The 26,257-nt window shown below is 35.7% G+C and overlaps 6 protein-coding genes across 7 annotated transcripts; 5 read left to right on the top strand and 1 right to left on the bottom strand.

Annotated features, from left to right (window-relative positions):
* Nucleotides 1-720: 720 nt before the first annotated feature.
* On the bottom strand, nt 721-3,526 carry LOC110800657 (uncharacterized). The gene is made up of 10 exons (XM_022005965.2): nt 3,375-3,526; nt 3,127-3,163; nt 2,702-2,782; nt 2,371-2,395; nt 2,210-2,242; nt 1,998-2,119; nt 1,795-1,925; nt 1,494-1,717; nt 1,162-1,400; nt 721-1,054 (listed from the first exon to the last, which is right to left on the bottom strand). The coding sequence occupies exons 2-10, from the start codon at nt 3,127-3,129 to the stop codon at nt 947-949; spliced, it is 966 nt and encodes a 321-aa protein (XP_021861657.1). The 5' UTR covers nt 3,130-3,163; nt 3,375-3,526; the 3' UTR covers nt 721-946.
* Nucleotides 3,527-3,771: 245 nt separating this feature from the next.
* LOC110800656 (uncharacterized) lies at nt 3,772-8,727 on the top strand. Its single transcript, XM_022005964.2, has 5 exons — nt 3,772-3,931; nt 4,172-4,275; nt 7,792-7,873; nt 7,993-8,075; nt 8,282-8,727. The coding sequence occupies exons 1-5, from the start codon at nt 3,890-3,892 to the stop codon at nt 8,529-8,531; spliced, it is 561 nt and encodes a 186-aa protein (XP_021861656.2). The 5' UTR covers nt 3,772-3,889; the 3' UTR covers nt 8,532-8,727.
* A 236-nt stretch (nt 8,728-8,963) lies between these two features.
* LOC110800659 (scarecrow-like protein 30) lies at nt 8,964-12,465 on the top strand. The gene has a single exon (XM_022005967.2). It carries the CDS (start codon nt 10,134-10,136, stop codon nt 12,189-12,191), a length of 2,058 nt encoding a protein of 685 aa, XP_021861659.2. The 5' UTR covers nt 8,964-10,133; the 3' UTR covers nt 12,192-12,465.
* Nucleotides 12,466-12,880: 415 nt separating this feature from the next.
* On the top strand, nt 12,881-17,265 carry LOC110800655 (sucrose synthase). Its single transcript, XM_022005963.2, has 13 exons — nt 12,881-13,281; nt 13,398-13,506; nt 13,595-13,746; nt 13,829-14,021; nt 14,120-14,455; nt 14,543-14,638; nt 14,713-14,886; nt 14,998-15,114; nt 15,204-15,370; nt 15,459-15,683; nt 15,787-16,350; nt 16,450-16,588; nt 16,674-17,265. Exons 1-13 carry the CDS (start codon nt 13,205-13,207, stop codon nt 16,704-16,706), a joined length of 2,382 nt encoding a protein of 793 aa, XP_021861655.2. The 5' UTR covers nt 12,881-13,204; the 3' UTR covers nt 16,707-17,265.
* A 923-nt stretch (nt 17,266-18,188) lies between these two features.
* LOC110800654 (uncharacterized) lies at nt 18,189-21,065 on the top strand. 2 transcript variants are annotated; one of them, XM_056833635.1, is made up of 4 exons: nt 18,189-18,494; nt 18,727-20,315; nt 20,407-20,586; nt 20,697-21,065. In XM_056833635.1, the coding sequence occupies exons 2-4, from the start codon at nt 18,741-18,743 to the stop codon at nt 20,964-20,966; spliced, it is 2,025 nt and encodes a 674-aa protein (XP_056689613.1). In that variant the 5' UTR covers nt 18,189-18,494; nt 18,727-18,740; the 3' UTR covers nt 20,967-21,065. The 2 variants fall into 2 exon arrangements, with proteins under 2 accessions (XP_056689613.1, XP_056689612.1); XM_056833634.1 differs by having other exon boundaries at nt 18,190-18,396.
* An 836-nt stretch (nt 21,066-21,901) lies between these two features.
* Nucleotides 21,902-24,580, top strand: LOC130463441 (protein FAR1-RELATED SEQUENCE 5-like). Its single transcript, XM_056832575.1, has 3 exons — nt 21,902-21,965; nt 22,853-23,957; nt 24,154-24,580. The coding sequence occupies exons 1-3, from the start codon at nt 21,902-21,904 to the stop codon at nt 24,578-24,580; spliced, it is 1,596 nt and encodes a 531-aa protein (XP_056688553.1).
* The last annotated feature ends 1,677 nt before the right edge of the window (nt 24,581-26,257 follow it).

The raw sequence follows: 26,257 nt of genomic DNA, 5'->3' as shown, positions 1-26,257 counted from the left end.
CATCCCACCCATTCTCACACAAAACCCACTTTCTCCACCCATAATCAGTTTACCCGACCTCACTCACATCATGACTGCCTTCCATGATGTTCATGTTCATTTCACCTTGCCACCAGAGTCACCAAGAGACCTCATCAACCAAGAGCTTGAGCGGAAGTGGAAGCCAGGCATTAGACCTGGGAACGATAAAAATGATTACTACCAAGGCTGGCAATTCAATGTGAATTACTACCCACCTTGAGGACAAGGTGGAAGTTTAGGGGGTCGATATTGTAAAGAACTAAATAGTAAAGGTTATAATGGGTAGTGCAAGTAGTATTAATGCTAGAAGACAAATTAGGTGGTTAGAGTAGAGACTTTAAATAAGAGAACACTAGGTTTAGAAGGCATGTTGAGAATTTGATAAAGCTTAGGCTTTGGAGAGTGGTGACCTCAAATCACTAAACCTAGAGATTGGTGGCCTCAAGTCACTACTTTTATCTCCTTTTGTGTTCTTCATCCATCAAGCTAATTAAATATATTTTTGTCATTAATTTTCTGCTAAAAATTATCAGTTTATCACAGAATGGTAAGGTTACCGTCATAAAACGGGTTTTCCTTAGGTGCAGGCCAGATTTAATCGAACTAACTCATGTATAATAAGCCATAAATCTGGAAGCTATATGTAGGACGAATACGGGGAAGTAGTGGTCCAGTGATGGATGAAATACATATAATGGCTTTAACTTGCAATCATATATATGACGTACATAGAAACATACACTGGCTTTAACTTGCAATCATACATTGATGCATGAAATTTTTTACATAGTCATCAACCAAACGTGATCATAAACCTACAATATGTAAATGATTGGTTAATAATAATTTCGTTGAATTTAGCGTTCTGGCCAGATGATAACAAAAGAGGTCCAGTCCAGCAGTCGGTAAATAGGACTTCATACGCTCAGTTTTTCAGTGAATATTTCTTCCCGGTGAATGCTTGGAACTTTGTTTCTTCTTCTTCTTCTCCTTCTTTTACAGGTGGCTCTTTGTTTTTCACTGTCTGATTGCCCTGGATCACAGGATATGCATTTGCATCAACCAAATGAATCACAAATAGACCAAATCATAGATGGATGCATGAAATGAAAATAAATAGCCCTTAGTATGTAGTCTTACTTTTGGTTTCCCATTTGAAGATTGGTCTGAATTTGACCCAAAAACAAGCTTCCCGCAACTTTTATTAGCACCATTTGAGCTGGATGGTGTTTCATTCTCTTTGCACAGAGTAGAAGTAGAGACTGATGGACCAACAGTTGCTTCATCAGCAGCTGTTGAAGGTTTCCCATCCAAGCGTCTCCCTGGTCCCGTAAATGGGTTAAATTTGGCAACTTTCTTAGCCGGCTCTTCTTCAGCTACTGAAACAACAGTTTTCATAAAATACTTATTAGCCCCATGTTCGAAAGGTAATTAAAAGAACAACAACGGTGCCCAATTCTATGAACAACCACCTTCTGGCCTTGACTTCTTTGTTGGAGTTGAACGTGATGGCTTCTCAGGTTCTTTATAATCAAGAGGTGGTGCAAAGTCAACCTCACAGTCAGTCTCAATTATACTGACAGCCGAAGAGGGTTTGGTTTCCACTACATCAATGTAAAACTTTTTGTTGTTATAAGCAACCATGATAGTGTCCCCTGTGGTTAAACAAGAGAAGCTCCTCAAAGTTGTCTCCAAGCTGCAACACATGAACAATACTGCTTTAAAAGTCATGTCTTCCAATCAACTATCAAGCTCAGGCTAGTAGCAGCTTACACGACTTTGGGGTTCGATATATCTAGAAAGTCTTTGGTGTGAGGTTGGAGTTTTACAAATCTACCCTTTGATAGGCTGGCATTCTTAACTTGCACAATGTCTCCCTCCTGGAGGAGCATGTTCTCCATCATCTGATACCAAGACAACCAGGAATTCAATGCTATAGCTTCAATTTAAATTCTATGCAAAAACAAGACCTTTACCCAGTATGGAAGATATATAAGGCCTTCATCAGCGACAAATTCCAGCACCCCGCAATGAGTCACACGACTAGCGGATGGATTCCTCAACTCAAACAACATTGGGTACTCGATATGCAGAGATGCTACAGAGTACAGAGTAATCAAAGTTATTTCAACCAGATAAGGAATACAAGAATGAATTTATAAAGGAAGTACTAGAAAACAGATTTTACCAAGTCTATCTAGAGCTGATGGAGGCATTATGACTGCAAAAGAGAAGGCTGTAAGCTCACAAAGTAAATAAATTCAAGCAGCTACATTCGCAACTAAATAAATACATGTACGTAAATAAGCAAATTGTGCAGGTCACAAAATCTGTCATGTATATACATACTCTTATCGCCCTTCTCCAGTTGTGGCTGCACAAACAAAAAAGGGACTTGAATCACCATCAAGATAAATACAAAGCACTGTCTTGAAGAATAATGAACAACATCAAAGTAAATACAAGCATGATAATTAAAGTGAAACAAACTTGTAGATAATCAATTTTCTTTGTCAAGTTTAAGTTCTAACTTAAGCGAATTCACCCACTAAACAACACAAAAACTCAAGGCATTGGTAGAGAAGAAGAGTTATGGCAACATCATGAATCAATAACAGGGCTAATCAATCAGTTGTTTGATTAAATTTTGTTCAACAAGATAAGTTAAAGGTCCGCAAACCTTCTCAATAAAAGAAGCAGGGTAGCACCGATAACTTTGAGTAAATGCCGAATCCTGTCGACCATAATCTTCATTGTAAGACTGAACAAGCAAAACAAACCAATCAATGATGGAGCCACAAGAATTTTAGCTGCAAATTGAGCAATTAAGCTTCACCGATTCTTCCTAATTGGTTACTAACTAATGCAATCATTTGAAACAAGTCATCAAAGATTGCACAGTTCATAACCAATTACAATAACTGAACTCTAATTCAGTACATTCCTATATGTAATTCCATTCATCATCAAAAATTCTCATTCTTCAACTCCAATTAAACAACCAGTTCATCCAAAAAACCCAATTTCGCGACGTGAACACAATCAATTAACTTATAAGCTAGGTAGCAAGAAAAATCAATCATCTACTATAAGTCCTTCACATACCATAATTATAAGATTCACAAAATTAGCACCAAATAACCTGCGAAAACACACAAAACAATCAATCAAATTATTGATGAGAATCATATAAAATCAAAATAAAGTTCAAATCTTTGAATAAAAAATTCCATTAATCAATCATCATTTACTGTATTAATAAACAAGAAAAATACCTAAAAAATCGATCAAACAAAATGACAATAAAAAACAAACTTTTTAAGTTAATAAGAACGGGGGAGATAAAGAATTACCACAATTTAATTTATAATTTATTTATTTATAATTCTGGGTTCGAGAAATTGTAGGAAAGTAAGGGTTTTTTATCATCTGAAGATGAAGAAGACGATGGGAAGAGGATTTTAAGTAGAGATCCCTTTATATGAGAGGTGGAGAGAGAAAAATAAGGTATTTTTGATTTTATAGTTTCTCAAAATTTTATCGTGTGTTTCTCAAAGAGTTAGTGAACCAGCATAAGCAGGTGTTATTAGGCGTACATCTTATGTTTTGGACCTTAGGATTCCACATCCACCAATAATTTTGTGTTTTTAAGTTTACTTATTGTAGACCGCGTAACAGAAGATAAATATAGGGGTGTTTTAGTAAATACACAATTTTTTAAGTGTTTTTGTTTCGGAACCAAACCAAACCAAACCCTTGTTTTTTCGCTCTGCAATTCTAAAACCACAAACCCTTGTTGGTAACCCAGAGAAAACCAGCGAATATTTGGGAGAAAGATTGCATCTTTAAGAAAGAGGAGAGAGAAAGTATGGTGAAACTAGAGATATCGCCTATTTTGAAGAACTTGAAGGTAAAAACATACTGTTAATTCTTGTGATTGTGCGTTTATGTTTGTAATTCATGTTAATAATTTTGAGATTTGAACTCGGTATGTTTCAAATTCATGTAGGTATCTCTCGTTTTAGTGTTTTCAGTTGAGATTTGTGGTAAAGATTCATGTTATAAATCCAATTTGAACTCATCAAATTTTCTTGATTTTTCTTTTGGGATATTTGTATGCTGGTTGTGTTGGGAAATTGCTGTGTAAAAGTTTATGCAAAGGGCAGCTCAGAAAGAGGAGAAACCTAAGAAGGAAGTGGAAGAACCCAAGCCAGATGGGAAATTTGTTTTCCCTAGTAATGTTAATAGAAAATGGTAGGAGTATTATCCTTTCTGATTTCTGCTACCCCTCTCAACATTGCTTTCGTTTTTCAGCTGATTAACTGTGTTTTTGTAGCTATTGTCTATTTTTGTTATCACTGCATGTGTATTTAAGTGTCCATTGTGTTGCAATCTTGAAGGACCGGTTAGATGCTATCGTTTCTACCGCTTTCCTGGTGTGTTTTGGAGGAGACCCTTTATGAACTTGTAATTGTTTGCAATGCTACCTATCTTGAAGAGGGGTAATTTTGTTTGTAGTTGTTTCCCATTATTTTAGGGACAGATCATTCAATCTCAAATAAACTCTTTTTGTCTTTTTGATTTTGAAGCTACGACTTTGGGGACCTAGTTGACGAAGGAGAATTTAAATGGAGGATAATGTCAGCTTGTACTATGTATATTTAGGAACCGAGTTGACGAAGGAGAATTTGAATGTGTAGTTTTATTAATCAGTTAGTCTTTCAGTTTCTGCATCTACCATTGACAAAATATTTCTGATGGTGTAGAAGATTTAAACAAATACTGTTTGGTTGCTAAGTCTGGATTTCCTGCACAAGTATTAGTTCCTTAGAAGTAGGTTTCACGGAATCGTAAGCTAACCCTGATCTATTTTTTTCTGGTTGGTTAAAATAAGACTCCTAAAAAGACAATGTTAATTCCGCTAACACTCCTATCGGAAAAAAGTATCTTAGATAATAGATGATCTATGTTAATGCAACTTACCCAGTTGGTAAGGGTATAAGATACTTCCAGAGTTTCAAAGGAAACAAGTTACTTTGAGAACTTCAAGTTTCATGGAAGATGGTTAAATAGTTAAATAATCCATGCAACTCTTTCTTCTTCCTGGAGGTCGTAATGTCCTATGATTATGTCCAACCAATTGGCCTAAAGGTAAGATTCTACGAGGAGAACTTACTTGTCCTCTATTCTGTTGTAAACTGTAATTGTTTCTGCTGTTAGGTATAAATTTCTTTATAAAAATAAGGACTGGTTAAATTGCTATGCACATATATCTGGATTTAACTCAAAAAAAATAACGGCAAGCTATCCATACTATGTGGTTGTTTTCAAGTCTAGTGAATTGCACCCTTTTACTTCAATTTTTTCTGGTCACGTTGAAGTTTGATTTTGTTGGTCTTCTTATGCGGTCATGCAGATTTATGTTGTGGGGTTATTACCTCGGTCTCTTCTAAGCAGAAGCGGATCTTCTATAAGGACAATACACCTTGTATAAATAAATTTGATAGAATATCGGAACTATAAATAAGTCATAGCATTTTAATATATTGGCCCCTAAAAGAAATGTTTTTAAGATCCGCCACTGCTTCTAAGAAACTAGATTTGCGCCAGAGGTCAGCTTGCTGCAAGAGGCTTTTGCAGTCTGAATATGTTGTTAACTTGCATAAGCAATATAGTCCTATATGCTATCATGTAGGATTGTAGGTTCTCCTAGCTTATAGCACCATTTCTATTATTTTTATCATTAAAACTTTTGGATATAAGCTAGTTTGCTGAGGTTCTTTGTTTGCTTTATTCCTGATCTGTTAACTTATTAGTGTGTTATTTAACTTTGGTGCTAAACTGCTAGTACCCGTCTATCTGACATGTAGATGTCTCCGGAGGCAGATTTTCCCTAGACTTGAATATTTGGTAATGAAGGTCCTAGACTTAAGTATCTGATAATGAAGGCCTAGGACTTGAGTATTTGATAATGAATCCCCTAGACTTGAGTGTCTGATTGTCCATGAATTCCTATATGCCCCAGGTGAAAGAAAACAATCTCGTCACAACGACTGCCTCCTTTTTTGTACCTTCCGAATCAATAGGCCTTTTACAGTATTTTGTCAACATATATTTCTCTTTGCCCTAAAAGTTCCTTTGGAAAGTTTGATTTTTCCTTTTCTTTCTGCAGATTCATCTCCCTGACCTCCTTTTCTTTTCCGGGGTGGTGGTGTTCTTTAAGATCTTTGGAACGGAACCTTATTCAATTCTCATGTATTTTGAATAATAAGATTAATAACATGATATATTTGTTACAATATGGGGGGTTGGTGGTGGGGGTGATATTTGGTGGATATGCAAGGTTCCATAAAGAAACTCTTGCTCATAAAGAGATGTACATGATTTCACCCAAATACAAAATTCTAGAAGGTCCATTTCCAATGGAGCCAAAGATTCATTTTTTTTTTGCCGTTGGATGTAATGGACTAAATCAAAATGGCTCTTAATACCTCTTCGCTTCCTTTCCATGACGTAGAAGATGGTTGTCCCGTTGTCATACCGTTATCGTTTTTGGGTCAATTGGAAACAACCTCTCTGCAATTGCAGGGGTAAGGTTGCGTACGTTCGACCCCCCTTAGCCTGCTTCTTGCAGGAGCCTCTTTGAGGCAATGGGGTAATGATAATGATAATGATGATGATATGTATAACGAGCTGAATGTCGGCTGTATTGGTGCACCAATTTTGCCTGTTCTTTTCTTTTCTAATTTGTACTGGATCTTTCTAGGCTTTATTATATTGTTTCCTATGCTAGGTTTTTTAGGCTTTCAATTTTGTATTACATTCAGTCTTAATCTTATTAGATTTATTTTTTCAAACTCTCCCTTAATCTTGAAAAATCAGAATTTCACGTTAACATTTTTTGCTTCTCTCCGGCTTTTATGACTTTTTTCTTGAATAGTGTTGTATTTATTTTTTGAGTCTGAACAATTCGTGTTACTTTTTTTAATACTCCATTGTTGCTTTGTTTTTATTTGGCATCTGTGTTGATGTTCTTCTCATGTTTGCTCCTGCTGTAACTTGCTTCCTTTTTGCGTCCCTCTCATATGTACTTCTGCCATGCTTTCTCTGGAATAGATTTTGTTGAACTCCATTCTCTATCTTTTTCCGCGTCTTGATCCTGCATGTAGGGTCTTTTATTCACTCTTGACCCATTTTTCTGTGTTAGGCTCTACACCGGTTGGTCACACCATTTGTGGTCTGATTGCCCGTATTTTTCTTGGGTCTTCCCCGAATTTGTGGTGTTCGGATCTAATGCCCTTTAATGCTTGGTCTTTTTTCTGGTTCATGATCGGGGTCTTAATGTTTTGCTCCTTTAGGAAATGGAATGGCTTTTTATTTTGGCATTGGCCCCCCATGATTGCTTTGGCTTAGGAATTTTTATTGGCTACCCATGCATGCAAATGCTGTGACTTGTCTTGGCCATCAACAATTTGGTTGGCATATTAGCCATCAATTGAAGAAAATATTTTTCCTTCAACAAAAAAAAAAAATATTGAAGAAAATATTTTGGGAATTACTTTTGAGGTTGGGGGAAGGTTGGGCTTGAAGTTTGGTTAAGTTTAATTGAGAGCTAGATGATAATGAACACATATTAGCTGTCATCTTTTGTCATTTGGCTGGTTGATCTGGATGTTTTGAACATGCAGATTGGAATAAAAGCATTATCTAGATTTGCTCTTTACTTTTGCTGAAATAGAAATATTGACATCACTTTAATTTTTTGTGCAGTGTGGTCATTATGGAAGGAGACCCTCATCCAGGGACTGTAAGAGGTCGCATGTCATTTCAGAACTTCAATCCTTCTATAGATGTGAGTATTACTGTATCCAGGGCCGAGCGACCTGAAATTTTTCCCAAAACTTTCAGCCTTTTGGTTGTCCTGCACTTATTTTCTGCCTTCTACTCTCACTCCAAAGCTTGTCTTGGTAGAAACTGAAGGATGAGGCGGCTAATGGTCATGAAGCAGAAGCATCAACATCTTCCGGCTTTCAGACGGGAAGAAATTTTGGCAGGTAAATTGCTTTTTCCACTGTCAAGTATGCCGTAACTATGTAGCATAGAAACGAATAATTTGGACAAGGCATGGAAAGAGATGAGTGACTTCTCCTGAAATAGTAGGGTAAATGTCTAATGGTTCCTAAAAAACTAACACCCCGTAATTTTGACTTTAGTCCTATCTTATCGGTTAAAAGTTATCTTGATGTGCTTTCAATTACAGGGAAAATGGCACACAAGAAGAGCTTACTGAAATGAATATGGGTGACGATAATGGTGATAGAGAACTCAAACGGAAAGAGTCTGAGGCATTATCTCAGAAAAGCCATCCAAAAAAGCTGCAGAAAGATAGTAAAGGTAAGAAACAGCCATCCCCAAGTGAGAACAGTTCCGGCAAACAATCAAAGCGTGATAAACTGGACTACAATGTGTTAGTTCCCCCAAAGTCTCAAAGCAAGAGAAGGGGAGGTTAGTCAATTCTTTTTGACTGATTGATGTTTAGGGTGTTGTGTTGTCAGATTGCGGATTTGGAATTTCATAAAAGTTTGTTGTATTCTTAGCAGTTGGTTTTGTCAAGGAAACTTTTAGTTGGATGATAGATACATAGAAAGCTTATTCCTTGTATGACAAGTTTGTGATTTAGTGTTTATGCTGCTGCCCTTTCTACTAGGATGAGTTGACATTGCTGATATTATGTATGCTTGTAATCTCAAATTGGTCCAATGTTTTCAAGTATAATTTAAGATTTGCTGTCAATTGTATTTGTGTAATCTGAAGAATGTGTGCCCTAGAATTCTGTTAACCTACGGTGCAGTTTCTGTCCATCAGAGAGTTTGTTAATGTTGGGACAGAAAACAACATTTGCTGATATGACTTAAGTTGTACTGACGTGCTGATTGAGCCCAATTTCATGATACTTTTGGGCCGAAGGTGCCTTCTCAAAAGGCATGGATGTGTCCATTTTAGTTTGGGCCTTGGGATCGGGTCCAATCTCCTGTAATCCTATATTGGTGATTGGTGATTGGTGGATCCCAAAGAAAACTTGAATGTGAGCTTCTAGAACATATGGGGTTGGTGCCCATTATTGGAAGGGGAAGCTTGGGAGATAAGCCAAAACAGTGGACCATTCATGTATTGACCAGGCAGCTGGGTCAACGCATGCAATTGCATGCGTCACTGTTGACGTTTGTTCGTTACACATTATTTGTTGATTAGTTGGAGTAAGATTATGCTTTTTAATCATGATTATTGATTAGAGAGGAGTTAGTGTGGACTAGTTTAATTAGTCTAAAATATTCTACTTACTCAATCCTTGGCTCAAATGACAAATGACAAATGACGAAAGTGGTCTGAAATCGCACAATTCCACGTTGGTATTGTATTTTTGTTGGTACAATGGGTATGATTATTAAGGTATTGTTAATGTTTGTAAAAAATGGACGGCAAATGGGCACATGATCTCAATTACTAAGGAATCTTATGCGACTACTATGTTAAGATTTGTTTCCGACATTAATCCTACACATTTCCCCGTTTCACGTGGATTTACTTTCAACTCACTGTAAATCCCACTAAATTACCCGTTAACTATGCTCAATCACGATTCAAAACTAATAGCAATAACATTCATGCAAGACTAACACACTCCAACAAAAATAATGCAACAAAATGTATGTTATTCTTTTTATGTAAGCATGTTCTACCAAGTTTCTTGGTTAATATTTAAGAATTCCATATCCATACTACTCCAAGAAATACTCGTATATATTTTGGCGTCATTTCTGATTAGATACCTGAATCTATGTTTAAAAAGTCAACACTTCCTCAAAAGTCCTGCCTTTGACATTTCTTCAATTTCCTCTTCAGATTTCTACCTTTTGTTTTCGTTGTTGTCTTCCTCAATTTCCCCCACTACGTTGATCTGAACATAAGTACGTTTTATTTTAATTCTTGATCTTTTTGTAACCCAGATTTTGGGATTACTGTTTCGTTGCCCACCAACTGTTTGATGTTTTATCTGTAAGAAACTCGTTGATTTTTCTCAACTTTTCTTTGATTTTTGGTTGGGAAACCAAATGAATTTCGATCCTGCGGAAGGGTATCCGAGCTTTCAAAGCACTGTAGATTGTGTTAATGGAAATGGGTCTTTTAAAGAGTGTGGTTTATATGAAGAACCCATCTCCTTAAATGACCGACAATATGATTTATACTATCAAACCCATGAAGATAATTCAGAAATACCTGATTTTCCTGATGCTTGTCTTAAGTATATGAATGATATTCTCATGGAAGAGGATTTAGATGATAGGCCTGCTACTTTGCAGGATTATCATGCCCTCCAAGCCACTGAGAAGTCATTTTATGATGTTCTTTGCGCCGATCAAAGACCGTTATCAGATGATCTCAACATTAGTTGCAGCAGTGAGAGGGGCACTGGTAGATATGGTACCAGTGTCAAGTCCAATTGGATGATCCATCAAAGTCAATCAGTGGGATTTCAACAATTTGATGATACTCATCATGTGTTGGAGTCAACTTCAGAGGGTTCTGGGTCAAGCAGTAGCTTCAATTATTGGAGGGATGGGATTGCAGACTCTCCTGTCAGCACATTATTTGACAATGAGCTGAGCAATGTAGTCAATTCCGGTATGAGTCGGGTTTACAGGGAGATGAATTATAATAAGGGTGTTGAAGGCGGAGAAACAAGGGAAGAGCTTGGTAATGGATCTAAGGGAAGGAAGAATCACCATCAAAGAGAAAATGCTGGTGACCTGGAAGAGAGGAGTGCAAAGCAACTAGCTGCTAATAATGAGGAATATTCAGAAATGGAAAAGTTTGATGATGTATTGATTAGCAAGGAAGAAAACAATGATATTTCACCTTGTACTAGCAAAAGTTCTGTTAAGGAAGGCAGTCAAAACTCAGAGCAGGATGAAAATCCAAAAGGGTCTAAGAGCAAGCGTAAAACAAAGCGTGGTAAGAAAAAGATTAATACAGAAGTGGTGGATCTTAGGACTCTCCTGATTCAGTGTGCAGAAGCTGTAGCGTGCGCTGAGATTAGAAATGCAAATGAGCTACTGAAGCAAATTAGGCAACATGCTACACCATTTGGGGATAGTGTACAGAGAGTAGCACATTATTTTGCAGATGGCCTTGAAGCACGCATGACAGGCACAGGATCAGAGTTATACAAAGCTTCTGATTGGAAGAGATTTTCTTCCTATGATATCTTGAAAGGTTACAAATTATATGTTTCAGCTCTTCCTTTCCAGAGAACGTCCTATTTCTTAGCAAATCAAACAATAGCAAAGTTGGCTGAAAAAGCATCAAAATTACACATTATTGATTTTGGCATCTTTATGGGTTTCCAATGGCCATGTCTTATTCAAACTCTCTCAAGAAGACCTCTTGGACCTCCTAGGCTTAAAATTACAGGAGTAGAAAATCCAAAGAGTGGTTTCAAACCTGCACAAACAGTTGAAGAGACCGGTAGAAGATTAGCAGGTTACTGTGAGAGATTTGGGGTGCCTTTCGAGTTTCAGGCCATTGCACAGCAATGGCATACCACAAAGCCAGAAGATTTCAATATAGAAAGTGATGAGCTTGTTGTAGTCTCTTGTCTTTACAAGTCAAGAAGGCTTCCTGATGAGACTGTTGATGGTAGCAGCCCGCGTGATTCTTTCTTGAGATTGGTCAGAAGCTTAAATCCTGAGCTTTTCATCCACGGTGTTATCAATGGTACATTCAATGCTCCCTTCTTTATCACTCGATTCAGGGAAGCACTCTATCACTACTCTTGTTTGTTCGATGTGTTTGAAGTTACCATGCTTCGTGAGGATCAGGATAGGCAACTGATAGAGAATTACTTATACGGTAAAGATGCCATGAATATAGTAGCTTGTGAGGGGACTGAAAGAATTGAGAGGCCCGAGACTTACAAGCAGTGGCAAATGCGCCATCAGAGGGCTAGATTCATGCAGGTGCCGCTTAATCAGGAAATTGTAAATAAAGCAAGGGCAATGGTAAGAGCAAATTACCACAAGGATTTTATGGTGGAACAAGACAAGCATTGGTTGGTTCACGGTTGGAAAGGAAGGATTTTGAGTGCAATGTCCTGTTGGAAACCTGCTTAAACAGATCAAAATGAACATTAACATTTTCAATTATAATGAAGCCAAAAAATAAAAAATCTTTCTGCTCCATCAGAATCAAATATAGCAGCTGCAATCGAATCAAAACTACTCATAACATGTTTTGTAATATTGTAGTTTAAAAGGCTTGTACTTAGGACTGATTGTAGCTGGTAACTCTGAAATTAAATTATATCAATAAATTAACTTCTTCCCTGTAACATTTTTTCAAAGTCATCGTCTGTTCTATGTTTATACAATTATCAGTTTTTTTTTATTTGTTCCTGGTGATTCCTGTACCTAGATCAACATTTATCTTTTTTTTTTGGGTTTTTGGATTCCATCTTAAGAGATTTCCATAGAGCATCCAGTCGAACTTCTGGTAGTTGCACTGATATCTTATTGATCTTAAGCAAGCTAGCAGAAAGGAGTTTTCAGGGCATGTTTTTCGCATTTTTCTATGAGGTAATGAATTATCTTTTATCAGTCTGCTTAAACAATTTTCTATGCATCTTCTATTAGTACTATATTTCTATGACAGGATTTTCGTGTTTTAATTACAGAATGCAACTCATTTAGAAAGCATTATGCTCGTAAGTTGCGTGAAAAATGCAACTCGTTTAGAATTGCATAGATTCTCAAGGTATTTTAATTTGACAGAAATAAAAGAGAATTATTGAGAGATTTGCACAACGTATTATGTCTTTCTTGGATAGCACTATAGCAGTGAATCCTCCTTGGGCAATATATTCAAAGGAATATATGCATTTATGGAAACTTTCATATAATTATGACTGGATTTTAGCTTTTTGGTAGAAAATCTGGACGTATTGTTTTCTTGTCAAGTCGATAAATTACCTGTAAAAGATTACATACAGAGCATGATGGTAAGATACTTACCAAAAATGTATTTGATGGTTTTCTTGGGACAAAATACTAATCAGCTATAAATTCTGCAATCTTTCACCCTTGTTCATACACATTAATTCGCCACATTTAATTTTATAACAATTAAAATGGCTGCTAATCTTAAGGAGCGGTTGGATGAAGCATTATCCACTCACCAAAATGAGATCCTTATGTTTTTCTCAAGGTCGTTTTTTCTTCTTATACTAGTGTAGTCTCAACGTATATACCCACTTGCATAATCATGATATTAATGCGTAGACTATAAAGCTTTGCTTAACATATCTATGAACTTTGATGCAGAGTTGAGACGCACGGGAGAGCAATCCTTCAGCGTCAACAGTTGCTTGCTGAATTTGAAGGGATAAAACTTGCTGATGGGTTTTTTGCTGAAGTTATAAGATCCGCTCAGGTGCTACAAGCTTTTTGTTCTTACCTCTCTTTTGAATTCTGAATTGTAAAAGCCAAACTATATTTCTGATCTCTAATGATTTCTGCAGGAAGCAATAGTTTTCTCTCCATCAATTGCTCTTATTATTCGTCAGAATCCTGGTGTCTGGAACTACATTTCTTTTGACATCAAGAATATCGTCTTTAAGGAACTGACAACGGCAGAGTTTCTGAGACTGAAAGAGATGGTGGTTGAAGAGAAGTAAATATAACTTATTACACTCAGAAAATTGTATTGATAAAAACAAGAATTGTTTAGTTGATGTTGGTTTGATATAATGCAGCTTGAAGGAAAAGTTTGTACTGGAACTGGATTTTGAGCCGTTCACTGGATCATTAAACCTTCCATCTCTTACCAAGTCAATTGGAAATGGGGCTGAGTTCCTCAACTGCAGCCTTTCTGCTACAATGTTCAATGACAGAAAACGCCTGGTTTATCTTCTTGATTTTCTCCGAGCTCACCACTATAAAGAGAAGGTAACAATGAAACCCATCCTTTACTTGTTACTTGTTAGTTATTACACTTAATTGGTGACTAACCCAAGTTTGAACATTGTGTTGTATTTTGGGTGCAGTCCTTGATGTTGAATGACAGGATTCAGAACTTGAATTCTCTTAAGTCTGCATTGTTGATGGCACAAGAACATCTGCTTACCCTTGTTCCTACTACTCCATACTCTAAGTTCGAGCAGAAGCTACAGGAGATTGGATTTGAAAGAGGATGGGGTAACAATGCTGAGCGTTCTTTGGGTATGATCACCCTACTTCAAGACCTCATAGATGCTCCTGATCCATGTACCCTCGACAAGTTTCTTAGCAAAATTCCTTTGGTTTTTAACCTCGTAATTCTATCACCTCATGGTTACTTTGCCCAGGAGAACGTCTTAGGCTATCCTGATACTGGTGGCCAGGTTCATCATCACATTTCTTTTTTTTTTCTTCTTTTTGTTTATGCGTATAATTAACAGCACTTGTTCATATAATCATTATGTGTGTAGGTGGTGTATATCTTGGATCAAGTTCGCGCATTGGAGGCTGAAATGCTTCAACGCATTCAGGAACAAGGACTTGACATAATCCCTCGAATCCTTATTGTAAGTTCTCTCTTTAGTTCCCGCATTTACTGAATACTGTTTTTCCTGTCTGCCAACTTCTATTGTTATACCAGGTTACTCGTCTGCTACCAAACGTGGTGGGTACTGCCTGTGGACAGCGCCTTGAGAAGGTATATGGGACCCAGAACTGTGACATCATTCGTGTGCCATTCAGAACAGAGAAAGGAATCGTTAGAAGATGGATTTCAAGATTTGAAGTTTGGCCTTACCTAGAGACTTTCACTGAGGTAAATATCACAAACCACCACCTACTTGTTTGTATACATAAATCATTCAGTTTTTTTTGCTTGCTTCAAATTAAAGAATCTAAATGGTGTTATCTTAAATAAATTCCTTAGGATGTGGCAAATGAACTTTCCAAGGAGCTGCAGACCTCACCTGATTTGATAATTGGAAACTACAGTGATGGGAACATGGTAGCCTTACTTTTAGCACATAAACTAGGTGTAACAATGGTGTGTTCCCTTACTTAAACGATCTTGTCCTTGTTTATTTTTTTTTCATTGGAGATATTTTTCCTCATTTATCACTGGTATATTTGAAGTGCACGATTGCTCACGCTCTAGAGAAGACAAAATATCCAAATTCAGACGTTTATTGGAAGAAATTTGAGGATAAGTACCACTTTTCCTGTCAGTTTACAGCTGATCTTCTTGCCATGAACTACACGGACTTCATCATCACTAGTTCTTTTCAAGAGATTGCTGGAAAGTAAGTGCTCTCATTTCTAACTCTTCTGAGCAAAACATGACTTTGTTTACCAGCCTGTGATTAATATGGTCTTTAATTTCGCATGCAGTATGAACAAAGTAGGACAGTATGAGTCACACATGGCGTTCACTCTTCCTGGATTGTTTCGAGTTGTGAATGGGATTAATGTATTTGATCCCAAATTTAACATCGTCTCACCAGGAGCTGACGCGTCCGTCTACTTCCCTTACACTGAAAAGAAGTTGAGATTTAGCCAATTAAATCCCGGGCTTGAAGAAATGCTTTATGGCTCTGTTGAGAACAAGGAACATATGTAAAGTTGTCTTTCAATTCCCTCACACACTTAATAGTTATTATCAATAACTTAGGTTATTAGTTACTAAGATTCTGAAACAATGATTATTTGACTCCATCAGGTGTGTACTAAAGGACAGAAACAAGCCAATCATATTCTCAATGGCAAGACTAGATCGAGTGAAGAACATTACAGGACTTGTTGAGTGGTATGGAAAGAGCAATAGGCTCCGGGAATTGGTAAACCTTGTAATAGTGGGTGGAGACCGGAGCAAGGAGTCTGAGGATATTGAGGAGAGGGAGGAAATTAAGAAGATGTATCAACTGATAGAAAAATACAACTTGAATGGGCAATTTAGGTGGATTTCTGTTCAGATGAGCAGGATGAAAAACGGTGAACTTTACAGGTATATAGCAGATACAAAGGGAGCATTTGTTCAGCCTGCTGTTTACGAAGCCTTTGGGTTAACTGTCATAGAAGCAATGACCTCAGGGCTGCCAACTTTCGCGACTTGTAATGGTGGTCCTGCTGAGATTATAGTTCATGGAAAGTCCGGGTTTCATATTGATCCTTACCAAGGTGACAAAGCAGCTCAACTAATAGTTGATTTCTTTGATAAGTGCAAGGTTGATCCTACCCATTGGGAGCTTATCTCAAAGGGAGGACTAGAACGAATTCAAGACAAGTAAGACCATTTTTTATGCACAATACTGACAGTTCGTTTTGGATTTCATGTTGTATGCCTACCTTCATTTTGTATGTGCTGTCCTCGAAATTTGTGCAGATACACATGGAAAATATACTCAAAAAAACTGCTCACACTTGCTGGGATTTATAGCTTTTCAAAGTATGTTTCTAAGCCTGATAAAAGCCAGGCATATCGCTACATTGAGATGTTGTTGGCCATTGGTTATAACAAGCTAGTAAGTTGACTATATAAGCTCTATTTAGGATTCACATCTATTCAAACAGCGCGTTGTTCATGTATTGGTCTTTGTATTTCTGCAGGTTGAATCAATTCCCCTCGCTGTGGAGGACTAGATGGTAAAGGATATTAAGAGCCTTGCACAATTCTCTCTATGATTGCTCTAAATATGTTATATTTTATAACTTCTTTCGGCTATGGTTTCTAGAGAGTGTCAAGCAATTGTGTATCATCACTTGATGATTGGAAATGATAATAAACACAGATTTCTTTGTCCCCCATATATATTTCATAGGTTTACTTCATTCTACTCATAGATTGAGTTGTTCTCAGCAAATTTGTATCCTCTTTAATGAATCTGTGATGCAGGTAAGGCCTCGAGCAGAGCTAATCATGGGTGGAACGGCTCGCTAAGCCCGCTCCATTCGGCCCGTTTAAATAGCGGGCTTGGACACCAATTTTGAAAAATAAAAATAAAAATTTGGTCGGGCTAAGCCCGGCCCGTTAATGTTAGATAATATTTGTCCCACCTAACTTGTTTATTAAAATTGTGTAATTTTATTTTTTTTATTTTTTAGGTTAGTTGTTTATACTTGTATTTTTTTTTATTTGGAAAAATTGTCAAATACAACCTAATAAAGTTCTCTCTTTGCCAATTACAACCTCAAATTTCTATTTTTGTCAATTACAACCTTAAACTTATATATCCATATTAAATTACAACCCGAAATTATTTTCCGGCAAAAATCACCGGAATGTGATGTCATAATGTTATTAAAAAAAATTACACATTTTTTTCCCACATTCAATATCCTCGGATTTTAATTTTACACTTTGTTTCATAAGAAGGAACTCGAAAATTTCGAGATAATTTAAGCGAAACAAAAATTTAAACCATAAAATAAATTAATTATATGTAGAGGAAAAAGTCTAAAATTTTTGTAGGCTTATTAGCTCGCGGGAAAGCCCGGCCGGTTTAATAGGCGGGTACAGACAAAAAGTTAAGCCTGCAAAAAAGGGTTTTGGTTTTTCCATTCTAGGCCAGTCGGACAAAAAAATAAGCCTAGGTCCGGCTCGCTATCCGTCCAAACCCGCAAATGATCACCTCTAGCCTCGAATATCACGGTAATCAGCAACGCAATGATTTAGTTTATATTATTGCACGGGCCATGACCAAATAAAATTTTACTAGTCATTCCGTCCCAAAATTATAGTCCTGTATTCCAAATGAGCGTCCTATAATTATAGTCTTATTTCCTTATTTAAATATAAAATACCTCCCACATTACCCTTATATGGGACTAAAAAATGCATTGAAAACCTTTTTATGTAGTTCTCCTTCTCCCATGTACTTAATTCATTTTTACCTGTAATATATTTTACTTTCTCATACAAATTCATCATCGATGTAGTATATTTTAATTCTCCACACATTATATTCTACTTTTTTAAAAATGCGTGTATTTAGCAGAACTATAATTTTGGAATGAAGGAAATATTAGAAAATGATATACTACTTGGTAAATGACTCCATTGATTTTAAAATGTATGGTTTAGATACAACTGTACCTTGTATTCGAGAATCAAGATAGTCCGTTACCGAATGTATTCGAGAATCAAGATAGTAAAAAAAGAAGTCCCAATCCTATTCTAATATCTAATCAAATTATATCCTTTAGGAGAATAAAAATAAAATAAAAAACCTAGGAACTTTTTGGAGTATAACAGTGATCACACGGCCATTTATCAGAAATCATCACGACAGAAGCACAACCTGTCTCGTCTTCCTCAATCTCACTTTTCTAGGTAAATTCCTTAATCTCCTTATTACTACCTCTGTACAGTATTATATACAATCATATCACGCGTCAATTGGAGTTATTAATGTTTCGTAAATGTTTAAGGTTAGGGTTGTGCTTACCATACGTACTCCGAATTTCTATCATAATCTTGATTCTGTAGTTTGTTCGGATTTATGCTCATACGCTGCAAAACTAATTTATTGTATGTTTAGATTAATTTTGATGATGAAAAAAATGTGCAAACCTATTTTTAATTTACGTTTATGAAATATAGCATAGTATATGTTTTATTTTTATAATGTTTATTTATTCCTCTTCTCTAATTTATGAACAGATAAGGTGTAATCAATGGGCAATAATCTCATACACATGTCGCCGGAAATAAACGAAAGATGTGTAGAATTGGATCAGATTTTGCAGTTGCCGGGACATAATATCATAAACGAAGGATGTGTAGAATTGGATCAGTTGGCCGAAAATAATCTCCTAAACGAAGGATGTTTAGACTTGCGGTTGCTGGATAATAATCTGATTAATCTCACAAACAAAGGATGTCTACACGTAAATCAGATTTCAAAGTTGCCGGAAAACAATCCCATAAAGAAAGTATGGGCAGACTTTAACCGGATTTCGCAGTTGCCAGAACACATTATACACCAGATTCTATCATTTGTTCCTATAAAAGATGCTGGTCGAACCTGCATTTTGTCCAAGGACTTGAATAAAGTATGTACTTCATACAACATTTTGAAATCTTTGCATTATGATCACAACTCTTTTGCTTTACAATTACTAGTTTCTGCTCAAATCGGACAAGACCCAGAAATTCATGAAATAAGGAACAAATTCATGGAGTTTGTGGGTAACAATTTGGTAAGCATAAACCAACAAAAATTACCAGTGTTCAAATTAAATTTGGATGTGGTTGTAATTGACAATGAGTTTTCACATGTTGATGAGCTGATGGATTTGGTTGGGAAAACAAAGGTTGAGAAATTGTGTGTTTCTGTGCAAACAAAAGACTCTGGTTGGGATTATAAAGACATGTTTGAGGAAGATCTATATTACGAATTCCCTTACATGGCTTTATTAGGCTCAAAATGGTTGCAATCCCTTAGTGTTAGATGGTGCAAGCTTATGAGCAACAATGTAGGCAAGTATTCTTCGTTGCGACAAATGCGGCTCTCGTATGTTATGTTGGGTGATGAAGCATTAATAAGTAGCTTAGGAAGTTGTTGTCCAGAGATTGAACATCTAGAGTTTGATGGTTGTGCGTTTTGGTTTGAAACCCTTGAGCTTTATAAATTTCCTAAGCTAAAGAAGGCTTTCTTTCAGGGTGTACAACAAAATAGCAGACTCCGTAAAGTTGACAGTAGAGGAACTAATAAGCTTGAAGATTTTCGTATTTATATTGGTAATTTGGAGTGGATGATCAGTCCAGAAAGTTGTAGTAATATAAGAGATCTTCAGCTTTGTTGTTGCTCTGTAAACCAGGCTAGTTTGTTTCAAGACCTTACAACTAGTTTTCCACTTATTCAGAGAGCATATCTTACAGATATTGAACGTGTACACAGGATTAATGCAACTAGTTTTCATCTAAGGAGTTTAGATTTATCTTCAACTTATTCACTTAAGAAGATTTATGTTGATTGCCCAAATCTGAGTGATTTCTACTACTCAGGTTTGGTTTTGGAGGAGGTTTATATCAACTGTCCAAAACTAAACAACTTTTCGTATAATGGGAATCACAAGATTCCAACGGTTATTTATCTTAACATACCACCTACATTACGGAATATATACATTGGTTTTTGGGTGTCTGGTGTTAACTCGTCGTGGTTCATCAGCTTAAACAAGTTTCTACAGCTGATGGGAGATCATGAATATGTTTTCCTGCATCTTAGTGTTGGGAGTTTGCAGTTGGTACGTGCAATATTTCATTCCAGAACTTTGAAAATAATGTGCTTAATTAATTAGTCTCATGATGTGTTTGTATTCTGTTTTGTTTTGCTAGGTGGAATTTGCTCTGAATAACTTTGAAGCAAGTCAGATTTCCCAAAACAATGTTCACCTAGAAGTGCAGATTCTATACAGGTGTAACATTAAAAATATAGGTGCTTTTGTAGATGGGTTGTTTTGGAGTACCCGTCCGACTACCTTGAATATTGATGGTGATTATTATGAATTCATAAAGGTAAGGCATTCCAATTCAAGCTAGCATAAGTCTGCATAACCATTAACCAACAAGAGTGTAGAAGAGTAGTTGTTGATTTAGATAATTAATTTTTCCCTTTGGAATTTCAGGACTTGAGTGGAAAACTAGGTAAAAAGAAAGGTGAAGATGAATCCTGTTGCTGTTGCTGTTGCTGTTGCTGTTGCTGTTGCTGTTGCTGTTGCGAGGCACAGTTGTGCAGTAAATATTGGTGGCACAACATCCAAGATTATGAAGTTAAACACCGACATAATAAAGACAAGGGGAAGTTGGTATCTTTAGAGGAGCTGTACCAAGATGACCAAGCTAGAAACGAGTCTTGTTTCAAATTCCAGTGGCGAAACAAATATATATGTAATTGATTGAAAATGCTTGATCCAACACTTACACTAGTCTTAGTCTAGTACGGAGTATGATTTTTGGGTTTGTTTTTGTGTTAAAAAAAGATTGTGGTTGATGTACATGGAGTCCGATCAGCAAACACCATTCTGTTTTCTGGTTTTCGTAATTAGTCCGTCTTTGATTGCAATTTGCAGCTGCTTGTGGTATTACTCCGTATCTGATAGACCATCAGCTTGCATGCTTCTGGACTTGTGGAAATTCTTTCACTACAACCTGCAAATTTATTTTATACTGATGCTCCAAAATCCAAATTTAGGGTGGTTCAACCAAACAACTCAATAAATATTGCTTAATTCCATGGAATATATTACAAATAACTGGATAAATATTTCTTATGTTTGTACTCCTGACCCTATTTTATTTCTAGTATATGAAAACAAATGTTAGTAGATAATATATTGTTGGCTTCATCTTAATATATATTTTCAAAATATTATTTTTTAAAAGGATTTATAATATGTAGTTAAAGATATTGGTGGTCAAAGTTGTGTATTGACAAGCGTGTCTAGTTAAAACGGTGCGAGTATTAAGAGACGGAGTGAGTAGTTGATACGGAGTATATATACGCTTCTTTATGATATTGACTTTGACCCAACGAACGTGCTTTTATGAGGGCATAATCCGCAATTTTTTGGCTGCCCTCGGGTACAGCCAAGCTGGCTGTACCCCTAATCAAACAACGTCGTGTGATGCGGGTACAGCCAGCGCTGGCTGTACCCCCCGAAAACGACGTCGTTCAGCGTATTTTTATCCCCTTCCTGAGTTTCCTAAGTTAGACAACTCTTTAATTTTTTGTTTCTTCTTCTTCAAGTTGCGATATATCTTGTTCTTAGGGTTTATTTCGATTTTTTCTCTCCTATTTTCTCTCTCCTCTGTTTCCATGGATCTCGCAGTTATGGAAAATTCTGAAGCTCTTTTCGAATCTAATTCTGGAATTTTAAGTACATTGATGTCAGAACGTAAGTTTATATTTTTATTATTTTCATTTATTTGTTTTGATTTCAATGTTTTTGGTTTTGATTGTTTTCGATTTTATATTTTGATTTTGGATAAAATGTGTTTAGAATTTTGTTATTTTTCGTGTTTTCGCTGGATATTTCGATTTTGATTTGTTTCTTTGTTTTTGTTTTCTGCAGATTTTCTTATTTTTTTGCAATTGTACGTTATTTTTTGTTCGATTTTTATTCATAATTTTATTTATTATCAATGTATATAATGTTAATGAATTTTTACCTCAGATCTTATGAACATTATATATTTTGATAAAATACATATTATGTTATGAATTTTTGAATTGTTCTGTCCCAAAAGAAAATATTGTTCATTGTTTACTTATAACATTCTTAACAAATATATGAATATTCAGTTCAAGGAAATTGAACATTGTCTACAACAATAATGAACATTTTATTGAATGACTTTGAATGTTACGTATATTAGTAATGAACATTGCATTAAAATATATTGAATATTTTTTATTTAGATAATGAACATTGTATTGTATTATATTGAACTTTCTATTAAGAGTTATTGATCATTACCTATGTTACAATGAACATTTAATTCAAGTATTTTATCATTATTTATAATTTATAATGAACATTTTATTTAATGATTTTGAATATTACCTATGTTCGTAATTACCATTTTATTTAAGTACATTGAACAACACCTAATTAAGCAATGGACATTCTATTTTTAACATTACTATTTTAATATTGAATATTTTATTTAAGGATATTGAACATTTCAATTTTCCATTGTTAGTTATTATTGAAATTGATCATTCACTATTTTAACATTGAACAATCACTAGTTTAACATTGAACATTTCTTCCTTTCGCAGTGAATAAGGAAGTAAGTGTTTTTGTTGAAGGGTCAGAATCTATGTTAATGATGAAGGAAGTTAAAAATGAAGACGAAGCTTGTGATTTGTATAATGAATATGCTTTTAGTAAAGGTTTTGGTATTAGGGTTGGGAAAGGTCGGAAGCGTCAAAACAGTGAATTTTATACTATGAAACGGTTCTTGTGTAGCTGTGAAGGGGTTAAAGATGAAAAAAGGAAGAGAGCAAGGTCTTATGCTAGATTGGATACGCGTACTGGGTGTACTGCTTTTGTTCAGTTTTCTATTGGTAAAGATGGTGTATGGACGGTTGTGAATCATAATATGATTCATAATCATGCTATGGTTCCTCTAAATAAGAGGCATTTGATAAGATCACAAAGGAAGGTTAGTAAGGAGGCTCTTTACTTTATGTCTACTTTAAAAGCTAGTGGTGTTAAAGTGTCTGATACCTTGAGGGTTTTGAGGAAAGAAGTAGGCGGATCACCTATGGTCGGTTTTACAGCTAGTGATGCTTATAATGCTTTATCACGTGCAAAAGCTAATAAACTTGAAGGTCATGACTGTCATCAGTTAATCAAGTATTTTGCTCAGAGAAATTCTAGTGAAGAAGGTTTTTATTATGACTTTGAGCTTAGTGAAGAAGAGGGACTTTTAAGTTTCTTTTGGCGTGATGGTCGGATGAAGAGAGATTATGATTATTTTGGGGATTTATTGGTTTTTGATACTACTTATAGGACCAATAAATATGATATGATTTGTGCTCCTTTTGTTGGTATGAACCATCATTCTAATAATGTTATGTTTGGAATAGGTTTTGTTATCAATGAAAAAACCGAATCTTTTAATTGGCTTTTTCAAACTTTCCTTACATCCATGGGTGGAAATCCCCCAATAACCATTATGACAGACCAAGCTCCATCCATTGCTGCTGGGATAAGGAATGTTTTTCCAGATGCTAGACATAGATTATGTACGTGGCATATTGGGGAGAATTCAAAGAAGCATATTGGGCAGTATAGAGCTTTAGATAGTTTTTCTGACATATTCAATTATCTTCTGAAGTATTGTGAAACTGCTGCTGAGTTTGAATATCATTGGCCAAGGTAATTAATTTGGATTACTTATTTACTTTTAATTAATAAATAATATGTACTTGTAACCTTATGAACATCTACTTACAAACAAATGAACATTTAGGAATTTCATGTTATTACTAAGTTATATGCTTTCTGACTTTGATCAAATAGGTATATTCCGATGAACAAATTTGATTTTTATATTGAACATTTTGTTTTTCAGAATGTTGACTCACTATAAATGCGTTGAAAATCCATGGTTGAAGAATTTATATACAATTAGAGAGATGTGGTGTCCTGCTTATTCTAAGAATTATTGGTCTGGTGGTGTGTTATCATCACAGCGATGTGAAACTACCAACAAGTCAGTTTTCCATCGACTTGATAAGACACAAGGGTTATGTGATTTTTATCATGTTTTTTTGGATGTTATTTCTGATTGGAGGAGCAAAGAGAATGGTCATGACTACAGAAATTGGAAAGGTAGACCAGAAGTTGCAGCTGCAAATTGCGGAATTCTTCTTCATGCGAGAAAGATTTACACTATAGAAGCATATGTTTTGTTTGAAGAACAATTTCTTAAAGGGATGGCATGTTCTCAAGAAGAAATACGTGGAAACACAGCTATAGAGAAAAGTTATTATGTGTGAAGGCCTAAAAAAGACTTGATTAAACATGAAGTTCGGTTTAACCAAGAGACTTTTGCAGTGGATTGTACTTGTCAGTACTTTACTGAAATGGGTTTTTTATGTTCTCATGCGCTTCGTGTTTATCATGTGCATTGTGTCCCAGAGATTCCCAATCTTTATATATTGAAGAGGTGGACAAAAGCGGCTATGTGCAGTCATTTGGTTGAAGATGATGGGGAAAAGTCTAATATAGTTGCGGCTTCTGTTTGGAGGGCACAGACCCTTAGGAATTTTGTTAAGCTTGTTATGTCTAGTCAAGATTCTCTTCAAGCTAGGGCTGAGGTTGATTCTGCCTTTGGTCTTTTAAAAGAAAAAGTGGAGAGTATTAGGGGTACTATTGATTTTTCTGATCCTAAAGAGGGTGAAGATATCTTTGTGCCGTTAGTAAAAAAACCCACAGAATTTAAGGAAAAAAGGTGAGAGGAATGACAGATTGAAGGGTACAGTTGAGAAAATCTACAATAAAGCTAAAGGGAATTGGAGGAGGAGGAAAGCAAAATTTACAGATGCAACAAGGTTTAAGGCTCAATCTGCAGTCATGGTAAATATTTATTAATATTGAACATATATGTTTTATAAACTGATCATTTGCTTATAACTAATTGAACATTTTTGTTTTTTTTTTTTTTTTTTGCTTGGTTTTTGCAGGAGTTGGATGAAGTTGGTGCTCCTGTGATTTTTTCTAATTCTCTTAATGACTCATCTGATCTAGTTGTACTAGATCCATCACTATTTCAGGTTTTTTTTCTTGCGAAGTTTGAACATTTAGTTATAAATATAGTAACATTTACTTGATAAATGATCACTATATTATTTCAGGTTGATGCTTCTTTTCCAAAGCCACCTCCAAAATATTTTAGAAGAGGTGCAGCTGTTGATAAAAATGTAGAATCATCGGACAAGGTAGATATTAATATTTAATTCTTTAAAGTGAATATTTAAATTTCTGTTTTTGAATGTCTTTACATTTTGTGTCAATTTTAGGAAAACAATTCAACAAATGAAACATCAAATGATTCATATGTTCATGGAAGTACTAAAACCGATGCATGTACAAAAGTTAAAGCACCATTGGCTACTAAAGCACCATCGGCTACTAAAGCACCATCGGCTACTAAAGCAACATCGGCTACTAAAGCACCATCGGTTAATAAAGCACCATCGGCTACTAAAGCACCATCGGTTAATAAAGCACCATTGGCTACTAAAGGAACATCAGCCACTAAAGCAAAAAAGGATCAGCAGAGATTTGAGTATAATATCAAGAGTGCATTTGACTTGGGACTTTCACCAACACCGATGCTTACTAAAGTTTCATCTGTTACTAAAGCTCCATCTTGTACTGAAGCTAAAGTTCAACGACCTATTCATGCTTCAGAAATTATTCAAGTAGTACCTACAGTTCACGGATCTATTCAGGCTGAAAAAATTACTCAAGTTGGATCTAAGGTTCAAGGACCTCAAGTTTCATTGGTTACTAAACCTCCGTTGGGTATTAAAGGATCTCATCAATCTGCTAATGATCAAGCTTATTTGAAATTTAAGTATGATGCTTTCTTAGCTCTTTTTGATGAATCAATGGCTGCTGAAGAAGCCATTAAAAGTCAATGATTTAGTAACTGTTGATTATTGAGTTGA

The sequence above is a fragment of the Spinacia oleracea genome, chromosome 6 (genome assembly GCF_020520425.1).
Source record: "Spinacia oleracea cultivar Varoflay chromosome 6, BTI_SOV_V1, whole genome shotgun sequence".
Classification (NCBI taxonomy): domain Eukaryota; kingdom Viridiplantae; phylum Streptophyta; class Magnoliopsida; order Caryophyllales; family Amaranthaceae; genus Spinacia; species Spinacia oleracea.
Note: the sequence above shows the minus strand (reverse complement) of the source record. Positions and strands in the feature narration are given on the sequence as shown.

Bases quoted from the DNA above. Each gene is read 5' to 3' on its own strand.
- LOC110800657 (XM_022005965.2), bottom strand. The intron at 2,243-2,370 runs GTATGTATATAC...TCTCTTTTGCAG, and splicing joins ACTGGAGAAGGGCGATAAGA to TCATAATGCCTCCATCAGCT. The intron at 1,926-1,997 runs GTAAAGGTCTTG...TCTTGGTATCAG, and splicing joins TTATATATCTTCCATACTGG to ATGATGGAGAACATGCTCCT.
- LOC110800656 (XM_022005964.2), top strand. From the start codon at position 3,890: ATGGTGAAACTAGAGATATCGCCTATTTTGAAGAACTTGAAG. The intron at 3,932-4,171 runs GTAAAAACATAC...GCTGTGTAAAAG, and splicing joins CTATTTTGAAGAACTTGAAG to TTTATGCAAAGGGCAGCTCA. The intron at 4,276-7,791 runs GTAGGAGTATTA...TTTTTTGTGCAG, and splicing joins AGTAATGTTAATAGAAAATG to TGTGGTCATTATGGAAGGAG.
- LOC110800659 (XM_022005967.2), top strand. From the start codon at position 10,134: ATGAATTTCGATCCTGCGGAAGGGTATCCGAGCTTTCAAAGCACTGTA.
- LOC110800655 (XM_022005963.2), top strand. From the start codon at position 13,205: ATGGCTGCTAATCTTAAGGAGCGGTTGGATGAAGCATTATCCACTCAC. The intron at 13,282-13,397 runs GTCGTTTTTTCT...ACTTTGATGCAG, and splicing joins ATCCTTATGTTTTTCTCAAG to AGTTGAGACGCACGGGAGAG. The intron at 16,351-16,449 runs GTAAGACCATTT...AAATTTGTGCAG, and splicing joins CTAGAACGAATTCAAGACAA to ATACACATGGAAAATATACT.
- LOC110800654 (XM_056833635.1), top strand. From the start codon at position 18,741: ATGGGCAATAATCTCATACACATGTCGCCGGAAATAAACGAAAGATGT. The intron at 20,316-20,406 runs GTACGTGCAATA...TTGTTTTGCTAG, and splicing joins GTGTTGGGAGTTTGCAGTTG to GTGGAATTTGCTCTGAATAA. The intron at 20,587-20,696 runs GTAAGGCATTCC...TTGGAATTTCAG, and splicing joins ATTATTATGAATTCATAAAG to GACTTGAGTGGAAAACTAGG.
- LOC130463441 (XM_056832575.1), top strand. From the start codon at position 21,902: ATGGAAAATTCTGAAGCTCTTTTCGAATCTAATTCTGGAATTTTAAGT. The intron at 21,966-22,852 runs GTAAGTTTATAT...TTCCTTTCGCAG, and splicing joins AAGTACATTGATGTCAGAAC to TGAATAAGGAAGTAAGTGTT. The intron at 23,958-24,153 runs GTAATTAATTTG...TTTGTTTTTCAG, and splicing joins TTTGAATATCATTGGCCAAG to AATGTTGACTCACTATAAAT.